Here is a 12,628-nt window from a genome sequence, read left to right on the forward strand (position 1 = left end):
CTTTGTCATGCCTTTTTTTTACTTTAATTCAACCTTGTTACTTCTTTTCCATAAGCAGCTAATATTTGTAATGTTATGTTCTCAGCATTTTTGGTTTTAATTTCTATAGTCTTTTTCCCTAATTCCATTGAAAATTACTCGATACAGAAACTATTACTTTTTGCAGCACAATAATGGTGTGAGATATGGCTTCCATCCTACAAACCAACCAACCTGTTAAAGGTTAAAATTTCTGTGATGTATTTGTAAAATGGAACAGGCAAATCAAAGCCTTATTAATCCATTTTAACAATTTTCTTTCATGTAAGAGTGGTAAAAGCCAAAACACAGAGCACTTCAGCTTAATATTGGAATAAATAGGAAGATTCCAGTTTAAAACTGTGTTTTAATTATTGAACAGCTCTCAGAATTAAATCACTGACCTTTGAGAATTTAGTGACCGAACAAGTACTTGTCCTCAAGACACATATCTGAGCGTGCATTCCTTTACGTGAAGCTTTTCCACTCTGGTTAAAGATGCCCAAGAACACTGCAAGTACCAAGTGAATGAGGTAAGAACAAGGATCCTATATATTTGACGATGATATTAATGTCAGCTTGTGGAGGGGAGTGCATGTATGGGGACCAAACTGTCTATTCTTTTGGCAAGAAACGCTCCATTAGACAACTGGGAATGGGGTTTTCTGAAAGTGGACAAGGACTGTCAGACTTCTCCATGGGGTGCATCACATCCTAACAGCGTCACACAGAGCACTTCTTCCTTTTGCACTCTTCTGGAGTCCTTTGACTAAGGCAGAAAAAGCTTATATAGCTCAGAAGTAGCAAATGTTTTATTGATTTTCAACCTCCTTTCGTGTCAACCAGCAGCAGCAGACAAAGTGGGATTTTGCTAGCTGGTGATTAAACATCTCTCTGTAAACCATTGGCAAAGACAGCATAAATCACATTTCCACTAATTGATCCAAAACAGGGAACTTTTCTGAACACAGAATAAAAAGATTAAGGAACATGTCCCAAAATCAGGGTCTTCCTATATAAACTACATTAAAAGAATATTTAGATTGCATATTGCTAGCAGGCTGTAATTATTCTTATTGAAGGATGTAGGCAGTCTTCTGCATGGCTGTGAAAGGCAGCAATGGCCATGAAATAGCTCCTCTTTGGGCACTGTTCTGGCTAGTGGAGTTTGTGAAGTGATTTCTGAACAAGAGGAATGTGTATATGTTAAGTAAGCAAAACTACAGCTCAGAGAAACAGGACATTGTATGAATCCTTGTGCATGAATGTGGGATCACAGGCCCTACATAAATCATCTCACAGGACGAAACTTTGAGGCTTAGGACAGCAAAAACATTATTATTATAGTATTATCTAGTACATAAACTTGTAGACTTGCCAGACATTGGGGTTTCATGGTTTTGGTTGGAGTAAGACCAGTCACTGGAAGTTCTTTGGTCTATAGCTGCTGCAACTCTATATTCCTTGCTGCAATTGGGGGGGGGGGGAATTAAAAATGAACACTTTTGCCTGATTTGCCTTTTTATTATGACCTTTTAATCTGGGTTAAATTCAGCCAAATCCATGAAATTCAGGCTTTAAATAGAACAATGTAAAACTTTATGAGATGCACTGAGTTGTTGTTTTCTTGTTTGCTGGATAGATTCTGAGGACAACAAGCTCTAAACCTCCTCAGAGCTTTTGTGACTTTCAGCTGCTCAACATCTACCCGCATCAAAATTTCCCTTTGCAGAGCCAATAATTTCCACAAGTCAAGCTGCATAAGAAAGTACAAAACAGAATCTGATGCTCTAAATCACAATGAATTAAGGAATATTTTAAATTGTGTAAAGCTAATGTTTTAAATGTATAATGATGCTATGGCTGATGTTCCCATTAAATTATTATTTAAAATAGCACTCGGTAGTCTTCAGGACTGTAATTAATGCTATATAGAGACCTATGAATAAAACAAAAGAATAGACATGGTGAAACCCCATTACCTTGTTTTCCTTCCTCCACTATGCTGCACTCCCTTCCAAGGCAGACTTAGGCAGATGTACTTTTGCTTCTTAAATCTTTCAGCCAAAATCATATAATCTATCTAAAAAATGAAAAGCTGGATTGTACTGCTGGTCATTGTAGTCAGCACAGCAGAAACAGAAAAACAGGACGTCTGTACCCAAGGGTATCCTGGCATCCCTGGCAATCCTGGGCACAATGGCACACCTGGTCGTGATGGACGTGACGGTTCAAAAGGCGACAAGGGAGATACAGGTACTACATTCAGAATAAATGATTTAATGTATCAAATGCAATGCCATTCATTCCCAAATTTGCATGTAGTCACTCTGCATGAATGGAATTATTCTGCCTAGTCTTCAGAAAACATTTCAGACATTTGTCCTTTACTTGTTTGAAGAAAGAAATATAAAAAAGGTTTAACAATGAAAGCAAGACAGCTAATACTATGGAGATGTCAGGTCCATGAGGTAAAAACAAAAGAAAAAAGGCTTCATCTTCTATGTTGGGAATATTTTCAAGTCTATTTGAAAATTTTAAAGCCTGTATACCTTTTCCTACTCCTTTAAGATAGCAACTATATTTCTGTAAAAAGCTTCAAGCCTAGTAAACAAAAAAACAACTCATATGTTGTTTGGAGTAGTAGCAAGTATGCAGTGGTAAGAAGATTTCTCTTTCTTATCTAAATTTTACATTTGTAGGACTTGCTTCTGAGTGTGTCTACTTGCTGCAACTGTACCAGAGTATGTTCAGGCATAGAGACTACTGAAAAACAATGTAGGATTCATGTCTGCTCTAAAAGGCTATAATAGAGATTTGTGTGTGATACTGAAAACAGAGATAATCTCAGCATCCTAAAGCTAATCATCCCCACAATACTTTAAGCCTTGTATCCATGCTGGAATATCAAGGATAGGGTAGCACAAGGTGATAAATCTATGGGCATGTGGACATATAACACTTCTTCTCAAGTGTCACAACTTCAGAATGCAAAGCACAGGAAAAATGCAAGTCTACTGCTTCAAACCTTCTCACAGAATTTTGAAGGAGAACTTTTCCCCAACAAGCTTTATGTTAGGTCAGCTATGCATGCCATCATGCAGGTGGCATTATGGCTTAAGGCAGAAACCTGTCACTGTTATTTTGGGCCTGGCTGCCCAGATCGACCCAGATTAAATTTATCAGATAGGCCCTTCTAACAAGTCCTGATCTTAAGGATTGTGAATCCCAGCTATTTTCAGTGGAATATATAATCTAGTACCTAAACCAAACGGAGGTCAACAATCTCAAAGAAATTAACTTAAAATGTTCTGAAGTGTCTCACTATGTCTTTCAAGCTAGTGGAAATGTCTATTTAACATACTGGCTTGCTAAGCTAATGAATCACCTGCTCCACCAGAAAAGTATATGCATCCTCAAACATTGTATGCTAAAGAATTAGCGTTGAAGGTGTAGTTTGATGTGCAGTTATTTTATGGCTATGCTGGTATAGGCAAAATCTTCCAGATCCTTTTCCTAACACTTCAGTCTCTCTTATAGACCACAGCTGTTCGTGTGGCTATACAGTAAACTAGAACAGCTGAAAAACAACCAGCATTTATAATTTGGGCAATGAAGACTTTTCACTGCTTATGGCCTTCCCTGGACCACCAAAAGACAAGTCTACCTACTTAGGTATTTACACCAGTGATTACTAAGGAGTTACTTAGAACTTGTTGTTTATAAAATGATTTAGAGTTCTCTGCCAAGCAACCACTTATATATTCCTTCTGCTTTCCATGCCCTAGCTTGGTTAAAACCAAAGCTTTTTAAAATCTAGAAACAAACAAAAAAATCCATTAGCATCTTAATAGGCAAATGCCTTTAACTGCCCTCTTTTTCTATATACATGGTTCCAGGAAGGTTTGAAAATGGAAAATCTAAAGCTTGCTTATTTTCATTTATCTTATAAAGGTCCTCCCTTTACTCCAATGAGTTATCACATGGTACCAGTGATTTCTGATAAAGTCCCCAGCATTTTTTCCTAGATTAATCTGTTTTGATGACTGTACTATTCTCTGTTTGAACAAATTGGGGTGATTTTACCATTCTTTATATTGTATGTACATACACCTTTGCAGTGCAGTTAAACATATCAGACTTAATTTTGTTCCTTACCAAGTCAATGAAAATTCAGCACATGTTGGACTACATCCACCGTGCAGAAAACTGCTAAAGAACTGTTCTCAAGTCAGTATGGTTGGAGAGCTACCCTTGGAATATGGTTACATCCAAACTGCCAACTCTTTTTTCTTCTGTTGCACTCTGGATGCAAATCCAATTATTTTATCATCTCCTGGTCATCTTTGACTTTACAACAAAAATTACTTTTATAATTGCTCTCTTTAGAGCAGTAGAAAGTCCATGAGTGTGAATGCCTTCCTCAGAGTGTGAATGCCTTCCTCAGATCTACAGGCAATATTATTCCACTGTAATGTTTCATTACCATCAGTCAAAGTCCTGCACATCTCTTCTTGAGGTGTGAGTTTACCATTCATAGAATCATTACAGTTGGAAAAAACCTCTAAGATGATCGAGTCCAATCATCAGCGTAGCAAGACTGGGTCCACTGCTAAACCATGCTCAATAGGCTTCTGGCCCCTGCAATGTTTCTTCGTGAATGTGGCTTCCTCACTCTATTTCCATGGATGGAGGCAACAACAGGACAAGAAGTTTTCACATTGGTTGGCCTTACAAGGATACAGCACCTCTACACACCTCCATAACTCACCTTGTTATGCCAAGGATTCCTTCTGTGTCAAAAAGCACCATCCTCAAGCAGAGTTTCTGTGCTCTCTGTGAATCTCTCCATAAAAGTACCAGCAGTGGCACCCAGTAAAAGTCAGGAATAAGAGTACGTTTTACACTACTGTTTGGCCAGGCTTGGAGAGGAAAGATTGAAGAAGGACTCATCCCAAGTTTTCTGGTTTAATGAAAATCTGTTTTTTAATTCTGTACTAGGTGAACCAGGAATTCCTGGCGTTCCAGGAAAAGATGGTGCCAATGGAGAGAAAGGTGAACAAGGTCAGAGAAGAAGTGTTTCAATTTATTGTCTATCAACTGCTGCCCTTGTGTTTGTGAATACTGGACGTGCTATACATTCTAGCTGTAGCAAAAGTACCATAAAGGTTAAAAAACCTTTTTCCTGAAGTAGTAGAGGCTGCACACATATGCTGACAATGCAAGAGGAATTTGCCACCTCAAATTATCCCACTGCTTCTGATGCCCCACAACTTGTTCACTCAGGCTGTTATCCTGCCTTTCCCATCTCTAATCCTTTTGTCAGCTGCTAAGCAAGACACTGCATCTGCAGCTACCTCAGGAGAGTGAGGATCCTGTAGCTATAAAACTTCAGAGAAAGAGACTTTTAAAACAAATTGTAGAAGACACAAGTTATACACCTAAAAATACCATAGATCCTGTATACTTCATATGTAAGTAAGGACTTGTTATCCTTAGAGTACTTGTGCACAGACAATGTATATATCCAACAGCAACTTGCCAATGACAGTGTCCAGGTTCTCCAGAATCCTGAAGGTGACCCTGAGAAATAACACATGGTTGCATGGAAGTAATTACAAGCTGCCCTACATCCCTCAGACTTTTCTCCAGTCAATTAGAAACATCCCTTGAAGGAGCATAAGACATGAGGCCAGAAATGTTGTTTAAAATTAGAAAGCTACTTTCTTCTCTTGTGTCCTTGTCCTGATGTACCAATGCTACTTTTCCCAGAGGCTCACCATACAATGTCACCTGTTTTCAGTTCATTGATTCTGTTAAATACTCTCACTTGTAAATTGAGAACAGTAAACTGTACAAAGAGCATTATTCCAAACATAAGAAGCCAGAGGCTCTATTGCAGAAATTATCATGTTCTTTTTCTGATTGATTGAGCGTATGTTCTTTCTGGTATCCTTTGTCTGTCAACTGCTAACATACCCTTCACATTACGGGATCTTCACTTTCAAAGCCTTGTGCAGCAACCAGAGGATTTTCAAAGGCTTTGATCTCCAGACCAAGAGTGGATGAAGGATAAATGGAGCATATGGTGACACGTAACTAGGACAAAAAGCCTTTAGTTTTGCTACAGTAGCAATCTAGGTAACCCAAGCAAAGTTCCATCACGCAGAAATTACAGAAACACATGACAAGCAAGTTCTGGGTGTTGTTAAAAAAACCCCTTCCTCTGATTAAATTGTGAACCATCTCACCCATTTTGTATACCAAAGACTGAAAACAAGTATCTGGACAGATGCTGCTTGTGCCTGAGATGATGTGAGCTGTCAGTGCTACCATCAGCCTGTAGACACCTTTCCTTTCTTTGAGCTTATTCTTGCTGCTTTCAGCAAGAGCACCTGTTTTCTAATGCAATAAGAGGTTCTTTAGGTATTATGTTTATCCTGCATTTAAATGTATGAGAAATTGTGTGTACAGTGAGCACAGTATATATAGTGCTGACACACACCTGCATATATATTTCCTTATGCTGAAACTCAATTTGTGCCCTATTAATGCAGTGGAAGACCACAAGAAACTGTCTTTCTTTTTTTTTTTTCTTTTTTTTTCCTTTCCTTTAGGAGCCAATGGGACTGTTGAAGAGAAGGGGAATAAAGGAGATAAAGGAGAAAGAGGACAACCTGGGAAACTGGGGCCAAAAGGAGTTATAGGGTCAGTGGGTTACAAAGGTCAGAAGGGAGAGCTGGGACTGCAAGGACAAAAGGGATTAAAAGGAGACATTGGACCCATTGGCCCGAAAGGGACAAAGGGTGAAATTGGCCATCCTGGAAGAGTCGGTTTCCCAGGGCCAATTGGCCCGACTGGTAATCCAGGTCCTAAAGGTAATACTGGAGGTACAGGGCCACAGGGTAATCCAGGAGTTCAGGGGGAAAGAGGCTTGAAAGGAGACAGAGGAGAAAAGGGGAATGTAGGTGCCCCAGGAGTCCTGCCAAGGAGTGCTTTCAGTGTTGGCCTTACAGTTGACACCAAATTTCCCCCTCCAAATCGCCCAATCAAGTTTGACAAGGTGCTGTATAATGGTCTCAATGACTACAATCCAGTTACTGGCAAATTCACCTGCAAATACCCTGGTGTTTACTATTTCACCTACCACATCACTGTCTACTCAAGGAATGTCCGAGTTGCTCTAGTTAAGAACGGTATCAAGATGCTGCACACTGTGGACAGGTACCAGAGTGGAGAGGACCAAGCCTCAGGAGCCACCATCCTGGAGCTGCAGGGAGGAGACAAGGTGTGGCTGCAGGCTCACCAAGGGGAGACTTTCAATGGGCTGTTTGCAGACGCTGATGATGATACCACCTTCTCTGGGTTCCTCCTGTTCAGCACCTCTGACTCGCTGGAGCCACTGCCATTGCCCACCACATAACTCCATGTTATCCGTGAATGCTGTATGTCTGTCCCTAATAAAGTTGTTATCTGCTAAACCATTTCTACTGGATTCGACTTCTAGAAAACAGTTGTTTTCAGGAACAGCTTCTGCACAAGAGAGGACAATTCTCCTGCATCAACACAGTTTAGTAACTTACTATAGGAATGTACAGGGGTGCATACACAAGTCCTGAAGGACAAATGTTTTTCAAAAAAATGGGACAAAATAAAGGATAAATATTCTGGAAATATGACATGTGGGTCTCTGCCATCTTGTATAAACATGAAGCAGCAGTTACTTCTAAGCCAGTTTATTTCTTCCAGGGTGACATATGTAGGTGGGCTTGAAACTTGGTTAGTTTGCATCCAACCATTTCAAAATAATTTTTAAACTTGGAATTAGTGCAGTTTGATACCTTCACAGGTATCAAACAGGTGGCACTTGCTTGTTCTGTGGCATGAGCAAGTTCTATTCTAGCTGGGTGGATTTTACAGCTTTTAAATATGGTTCTTTGCTCTCCGTATAGCCAAAGGTCTGAAATGGAGTGAAATGGAGTGATAGGAGGAAGTGCCCCGTGGATTCTCCGATGTAGGCAGATATTAAAGGCCAGTGCAAAAATACAGCATAATGCTGCTGTACTTCAGAATTAGCCAGGGCAACAAAAGATAATATTTAATCAACACTGAAGCAGTCATACCGGAGAACTGATCAAGAGATACTTCCTTGATGTGCCATAAAAGATTAATTTCTGTGATTTTTTTCGGAATTTTCTTCCCCCTCCTTTTTCTAAAACTCAAAAATATAACAAAAGATGTTGATAAGTTTCATCCACTTTCCTTAGAAGAGAATAAAGCAGAGATGCCAATGAAGATGGGCCAGCACCATGAAATTCAGAGCAAATGCAGTGTTGGAGCATGAGTCCTGGTTTCCTATCACCTCTCAGGATGTTGGGGAGGCAAGGGAATGTGAATGTGGGCACATCTCCACAGTTGTTGAACCCTGAGTACAGATCACAGAGCCCAAATGAAAATGGCGCAGTGGGTTTCTTCAGGAAGAACAGCTGCACTTCTCATGTCAGCTGAATGACTGCAAGGGAGATATGAAAGCAGAGGCAAGGGTTATGTGAATTTTTCACCAAGAGGTGGTTTTTTCCCCCTGTAAGCCACCCGCTGTTAAGTTTGCATCAGAGAAACAACTAGGCCAAGAAACACCTTAAAATGGACTTAGGTTTAACGGGAGGACGTGTAGGACTGATATCAGAGTTCAAGAAGCGTTTGGATTATATTCTCAGGCACGTGGTGTCACTCTTGAGGATGGCCCTGCGCAGGGCCAAGGGCTGGACTCGATGATCCTTGTGGGTCCCTTCCAACTCGGCTTATTCTGTGATTCTGTGATCAGCCGGCAGAGGCCCCGGCGCGTCCGGGGAGGGAGCAGGGCAGCGGGGCAGCCGGGGGAATCGGAGGGATCGGGGAGCGAGAGGAGTGGGCCCACGACAGCCTGCGGAGCGACAGACCAGCTACAGCGCCGAAGCCGGCGGAGCGGGTGGACTGAGGGGCGGTGAGATCAGGGAGCTCCGCCCCGCTCCGCGCTGTGCCTGCCGGCCCTTCACCTCCTGCTCCGCCCCTCGGCCCGGACGCGCGGAGGTCGCGGCCGCGCTGTGAGCGGGGAGTGCGGGGGTCAGTGCGGGTGTGCTCCGCTCCGCTCCGCTCCGCTCCACGGCGCTCCACCATGCTGGGCGGCTGCCGGCGGGCGCTACCCGCGGCGCTGGGCCGGGTGCTGCAGGGTCGGGCGGCGGGGCCGGGCCGCCGGGCCGTCAGCACCAGCTGGTGCCCCGTGGGCAGCGCCTTCGACGCGAAGCAGCAGCAGCAGCAGCCGCTGCGCGGCGGCGCGGCGGGCAGGGAGACGGTGAGCGGCGGGAGGGAAGGGCCGGGCCTGCGGCGGGCCTGGCCGCTGGCAGCGTGGTGCTTTGCTCTGCTTATCGGAACTCTTTTTTAAGGGATTTTTTTTTCAGGGTAAATTTTTTTTTGGACGCAGAAGAGTTTGACAGTCGTGGTCTTATGTATGGAAAGACTTGCTTTGAGCCTCAGTAGCGCCCATGTGTACATACAAGAGATACTGCCCCTTCCACTGCCCCTTCCACTCCCAGCTCCCACCTGGCTGTGCCTTAGTTCCTCTATCAGTGTCGTGCCACTCTGGCAGTGCTTCGGGATTTGTTGCACTGCCGACATCCTCTTGCCTGGACATTATTCTTGACATTTGTCCTGTGGCAAAAAAAAAAAAAAAAAAAAAAAGCATTTGTTTGCTGGGTCGGTGACGCTTGGGTTTTCTGATATGTTTCCTTTTGAAGTGAGTCGGGTGCGTTTGTTAATGACTGTCCTAGGAATCAACAGGCTGGCTCCTGGACAGAGTTAGGTGGCACAGTGCATGCAGAATAGTTATAGCTGTAAAATCCAGGTGTTTACCTGCTGACTCAGCTACTCTTGCCATGATGCCCAGGCTGGTAAAGCTGTTGAACTCGAGGGTATACTGAGGACAAATCTGACCTCTCTTTATAATCCAGCACTTGTTTGGGAAACATTTCTGTTGGTTCTCCTGCCTCTGCAAGCACACTGGTGTAAGTCTTGCTTCAGGAAATAATACAGTTAAATATTGCCCATTTGGCTGGCCTGGGTAGTGAGTTCTGGACAATTCAGTTGGCCCACAGTAATTTGGGAATAGAGGTGCATATTTCAGGCTCACAAAGAGGCTGTGACAAGTAGGATGTAAATGCTGAGGGCAAGCGAAGAGAATAATGCTGCATCTATGCAGCCAGTGCCATTAAAGAACACACAGAACTGCACCAGGCTTCATTTTTGGTAATTTTTCAGTTTTTATGTCAAGCTTGGTATCATATGGAAGAAGAGCTCCATGGCTAATTTATTTCTAAGAGGAGATACCTCCTGTTCACAGAGGACTACATGTGCAGGAAGAGCTCACTCGGGAGGGTGGATGATGATGTAGGGCAGCAGGAAGGCCAGGAGCTCTCTGGGATATTGCAGGATACTGCAACCCTTGGTTGGGGATCTGAGTGAAGTCTTGAGTCTCTTATACAACAAGCATTATTGAAGGGTGCTGTGATACAATTATATTTATGTCTAAGTGCGTGTGTATATATATAAAAATATATTTTTCAGTGTTTGTTTTGGTCCAGTTCCTGTTCCCAAATAATAAATTAAAACAGGAAGTGTGAGGAAAGGGTTTTTGTCTTTAGGAAAAAAAGAAGGCAGTTTTAGCAACAGTGACAGAAAGAAAATAGGCAAAAGCAACTCAGAATGTCCCAGATACTTACTTTAAGGGATACTTTTACTTCATTCAGAATATATACTTTTACAGACAAGCTGTCAATTTGTAGTTTTTTGTTTTGTTTAGATAAATACTTGCAAGCTATATGCAAACCTGTAGCTGACTGCTGTAACACAAAGAGTTTGCAGAAGGTGCATTATAAAGTGACTGACCTGCAGATCTGCAAATCCAGATTCTGGTTTTAGATAGTGAGATTAAATTTGGGAAGGGATAGATGTTGTGTAAAATCATGTGCTTTTCACTGTTAGATGCTGTAGTTAGCAGGTAAGGAGATGCTTGTGTTGCAGTTGGGCAGTTGCAAAGGGAGTGTATTGCTCGAAGTGATGCTTTTTTAACTTAAATGAAATTAAGGAATCATTAGGAAAAGGTTTTTCAACCAGAGGTTCGTTGGGCACTGAAAAAGATTCCCCAGGGAAGTGGTCACAGCACCAAGCCTGCCAGAGTTCCAGAAGTGTTTGGACAGTGCTCTCAGATGCACAGTGTGATTCTTAGGGCTGTCCTGTGCAGGGCCAGGAGTTGGACTTCAGTGATCCTTATGGTTGCCTTCCAAAGCAGGAGATTCTATGATTCTATGAAATCTTTTTACTGTTGTAGGTCTGTCTTGTGGAACTTTTCTCTTGCAGCCAGTGTTAGTAATTTTGTTTGATCAGCAGTAGGACCTCTTTCACTGCTGTCTGTGTCTACCCTGTCCTGTGGGACAAGGCCAGGCTTGGTAGGAACTTCAGGAATAAAACTGTTCATACCATACAAATTTTTGGTGGTTGCTGATTTTTCCTTTGAGGTCTGGTTCCAGTATGTGTGGCTCATTTAATGAGCCCAAGACAACTGTCCTATTGCCTGCTAGATATCAATCCAGCATTGATATCTAGTGCTATTGGCCAACTCATTCACTGTTTTGACACTCCTACTTAGTTGTCATATTCCTTGATAAATCTCTTTTGCTTCAAAGGAGTGATTTTCCCTCACTTTCAAACGTAAGTGGACTTTCTGTGTTTTGTTTGGTGCCCATGCTTTGGAAGCAAGATAAATGCTTTGAGAAAAGGTTGGCATAGGAGTTTATGGTGTGGAAGAGAAGAGTTCATGAGGATTTGATGTCAAACTCTTAAGGTTTCCTGAGAACAATACTGGCTAAAAAAACCTCAGTGCGGTTTTACTCTGGGAAATGAACATGTTTTGACATCATACCAATGTCTGTGACTGGTTTTGTGACTATTCTGTTTACAAAGACACTTGGGTCGGAATGTTTTAGTGAAGTGTTACAATATGCTAGCTAGGGTAACTTTGATAAAATTCCCTAGTGATAATTCAATATTGATACAAAGGTGCAGAAATCAAGGAGGGTAATAGTGATGTGTTTTCATTGTGTTCTGCATTGCAGGGTCTGTTTGGTGTTCCAGAACTGAGCTGTCCAGAAGGATTTCAAGAAGCACAAGACAAAGCATTGCACGAATCAGAACAGCTAGTACAAAAGGCATGTTCAACACCACCTGGGCCAGAGACTGTAAGGATCTTTGATCAGCTTTCAGATAGCTTGTGCAGAGTAGCAGACTTGGTAAGTTACTTTTTTATTATTACATAAAGTAAAAATTAATCCTTTTAAACTGACTGAGCTTACACCATGGTGTTCCATTTTATGATTTTCTGCAGTGCAGTAAATAGCAGACAGCTCCATGAAGTTTTGTGCTGAGATAAAATTAAATTGGTTGAAAGTTAATTACATGTTTTTACCAACTGATAGGTAATTACAAATCCTGTCAAGCTCCAATTGTTTTTAAAACAGATGTAAAAATAGTGTAAAAGCAACAACAAGAAAACAATGGTGACATCACAGTTGTATTTCTG

At 41.9% G+C, this 12,628-nt stretch overlaps 3 protein-coding genes across 5 annotated transcripts in view; all 3 read left to right on the plus strand.

Annotated features, from left to right (window-relative positions):
- The window catches only part of SPATA13 (spermatogenesis associated 13), a 101,611-nt gene extending 101,102 nt beyond the window's left edge, over nt 1-509 (plus strand). Inside the window, exon 15 of one of the 2 annotated variants that reach the window (XR_001877540.1) lies at nt 401-509. The gene's annotated coding sequence lies outside the window, so the exon portion shown is untranslated. The remainder of the gene's footprint in view (nt 1-400) is intronic. The other variant, XR_001877541.1, reaches the window with a different exon arrangement.
- Nucleotides 426-7,499, plus strand: LOC108505508 (complement C1q and tumor necrosis factor-related protein 9A-like). 2 transcript variants are annotated; one of them, XM_017831585.1, is made up of 4 exons: nt 426-551; nt 2,083-2,274; nt 5,020-5,082; nt 6,636-7,499. In XM_017831585.1, exons 2-4 carry the CDS (start codon nt 2,109-2,111, stop codon nt 7,439-7,441), a joined length of 1,035 nt encoding a protein of 344 aa, XP_017687074.1. In that variant the 5' UTR covers nt 426-551; nt 2,083-2,108; the 3' UTR covers nt 7,442-7,499. The 2 variants fall into 2 exon arrangements, with proteins under 2 accessions (XP_017687074.1, XP_017687075.1); XM_017831586.1 differs by lacking the exon at nt 426-551 and having other exon boundaries at nt 2,063-2,274.
- A 1,673-nt stretch (nt 7,500-9,172) lies between these two features.
- The window catches only part of MIPEP (mitochondrial intermediate peptidase), a 72,692-nt gene continuing 69,236 nt past the window's right edge, over nt 9,173-12,628 (plus strand). Inside the window, exons 1-2 of the mRNA XM_017831584.1 lie at nt 9,173-9,349; nt 12,165-12,338. Coding sequence (XP_017687073.1) covers nt 9,173-9,349; nt 12,165-12,338 — 351 coding nt within the window. The remainder of the gene's footprint in view (nt 9,350-12,164; nt 12,339-12,628) is intronic.

This window comes from Lepidothrix coronata, unplaced genomic scaffold (assembly GCF_001604755.1).
Source record: "Lepidothrix coronata isolate B3197 unplaced genomic scaffold, Lepidothrix_coronata-1.0 Scaffold193, whole genome shotgun sequence".
In the NCBI taxonomy this organism is placed as follows: domain Eukaryota; kingdom Metazoa; phylum Chordata; class Aves; order Passeriformes; family Pipridae; genus Lepidothrix; species Lepidothrix coronata.

Bases quoted from the DNA above. Each gene is read 5' to 3' on its own strand.
- LOC108505508 (XM_017831585.1), top strand. From the start codon at position 2,109: ATGAAAAGCTGGATTGTACTGCTGGTCATTGTAGTCAGCACAGCAGAA. The intron at 2,275-5,019 runs GTACTACATTCA...ATTCTGTACTAG, and splicing joins AGGCGACAAGGGAGATACAG to GTGAACCAGGAATTCCTGGC. The intron at 5,083-6,635 runs GTCAGAGAAGAA...CCTTTCCTTTAG, and splicing joins TGGAGAGAAAGGTGAACAAG to GAGCCAATGGGACTGTTGAA.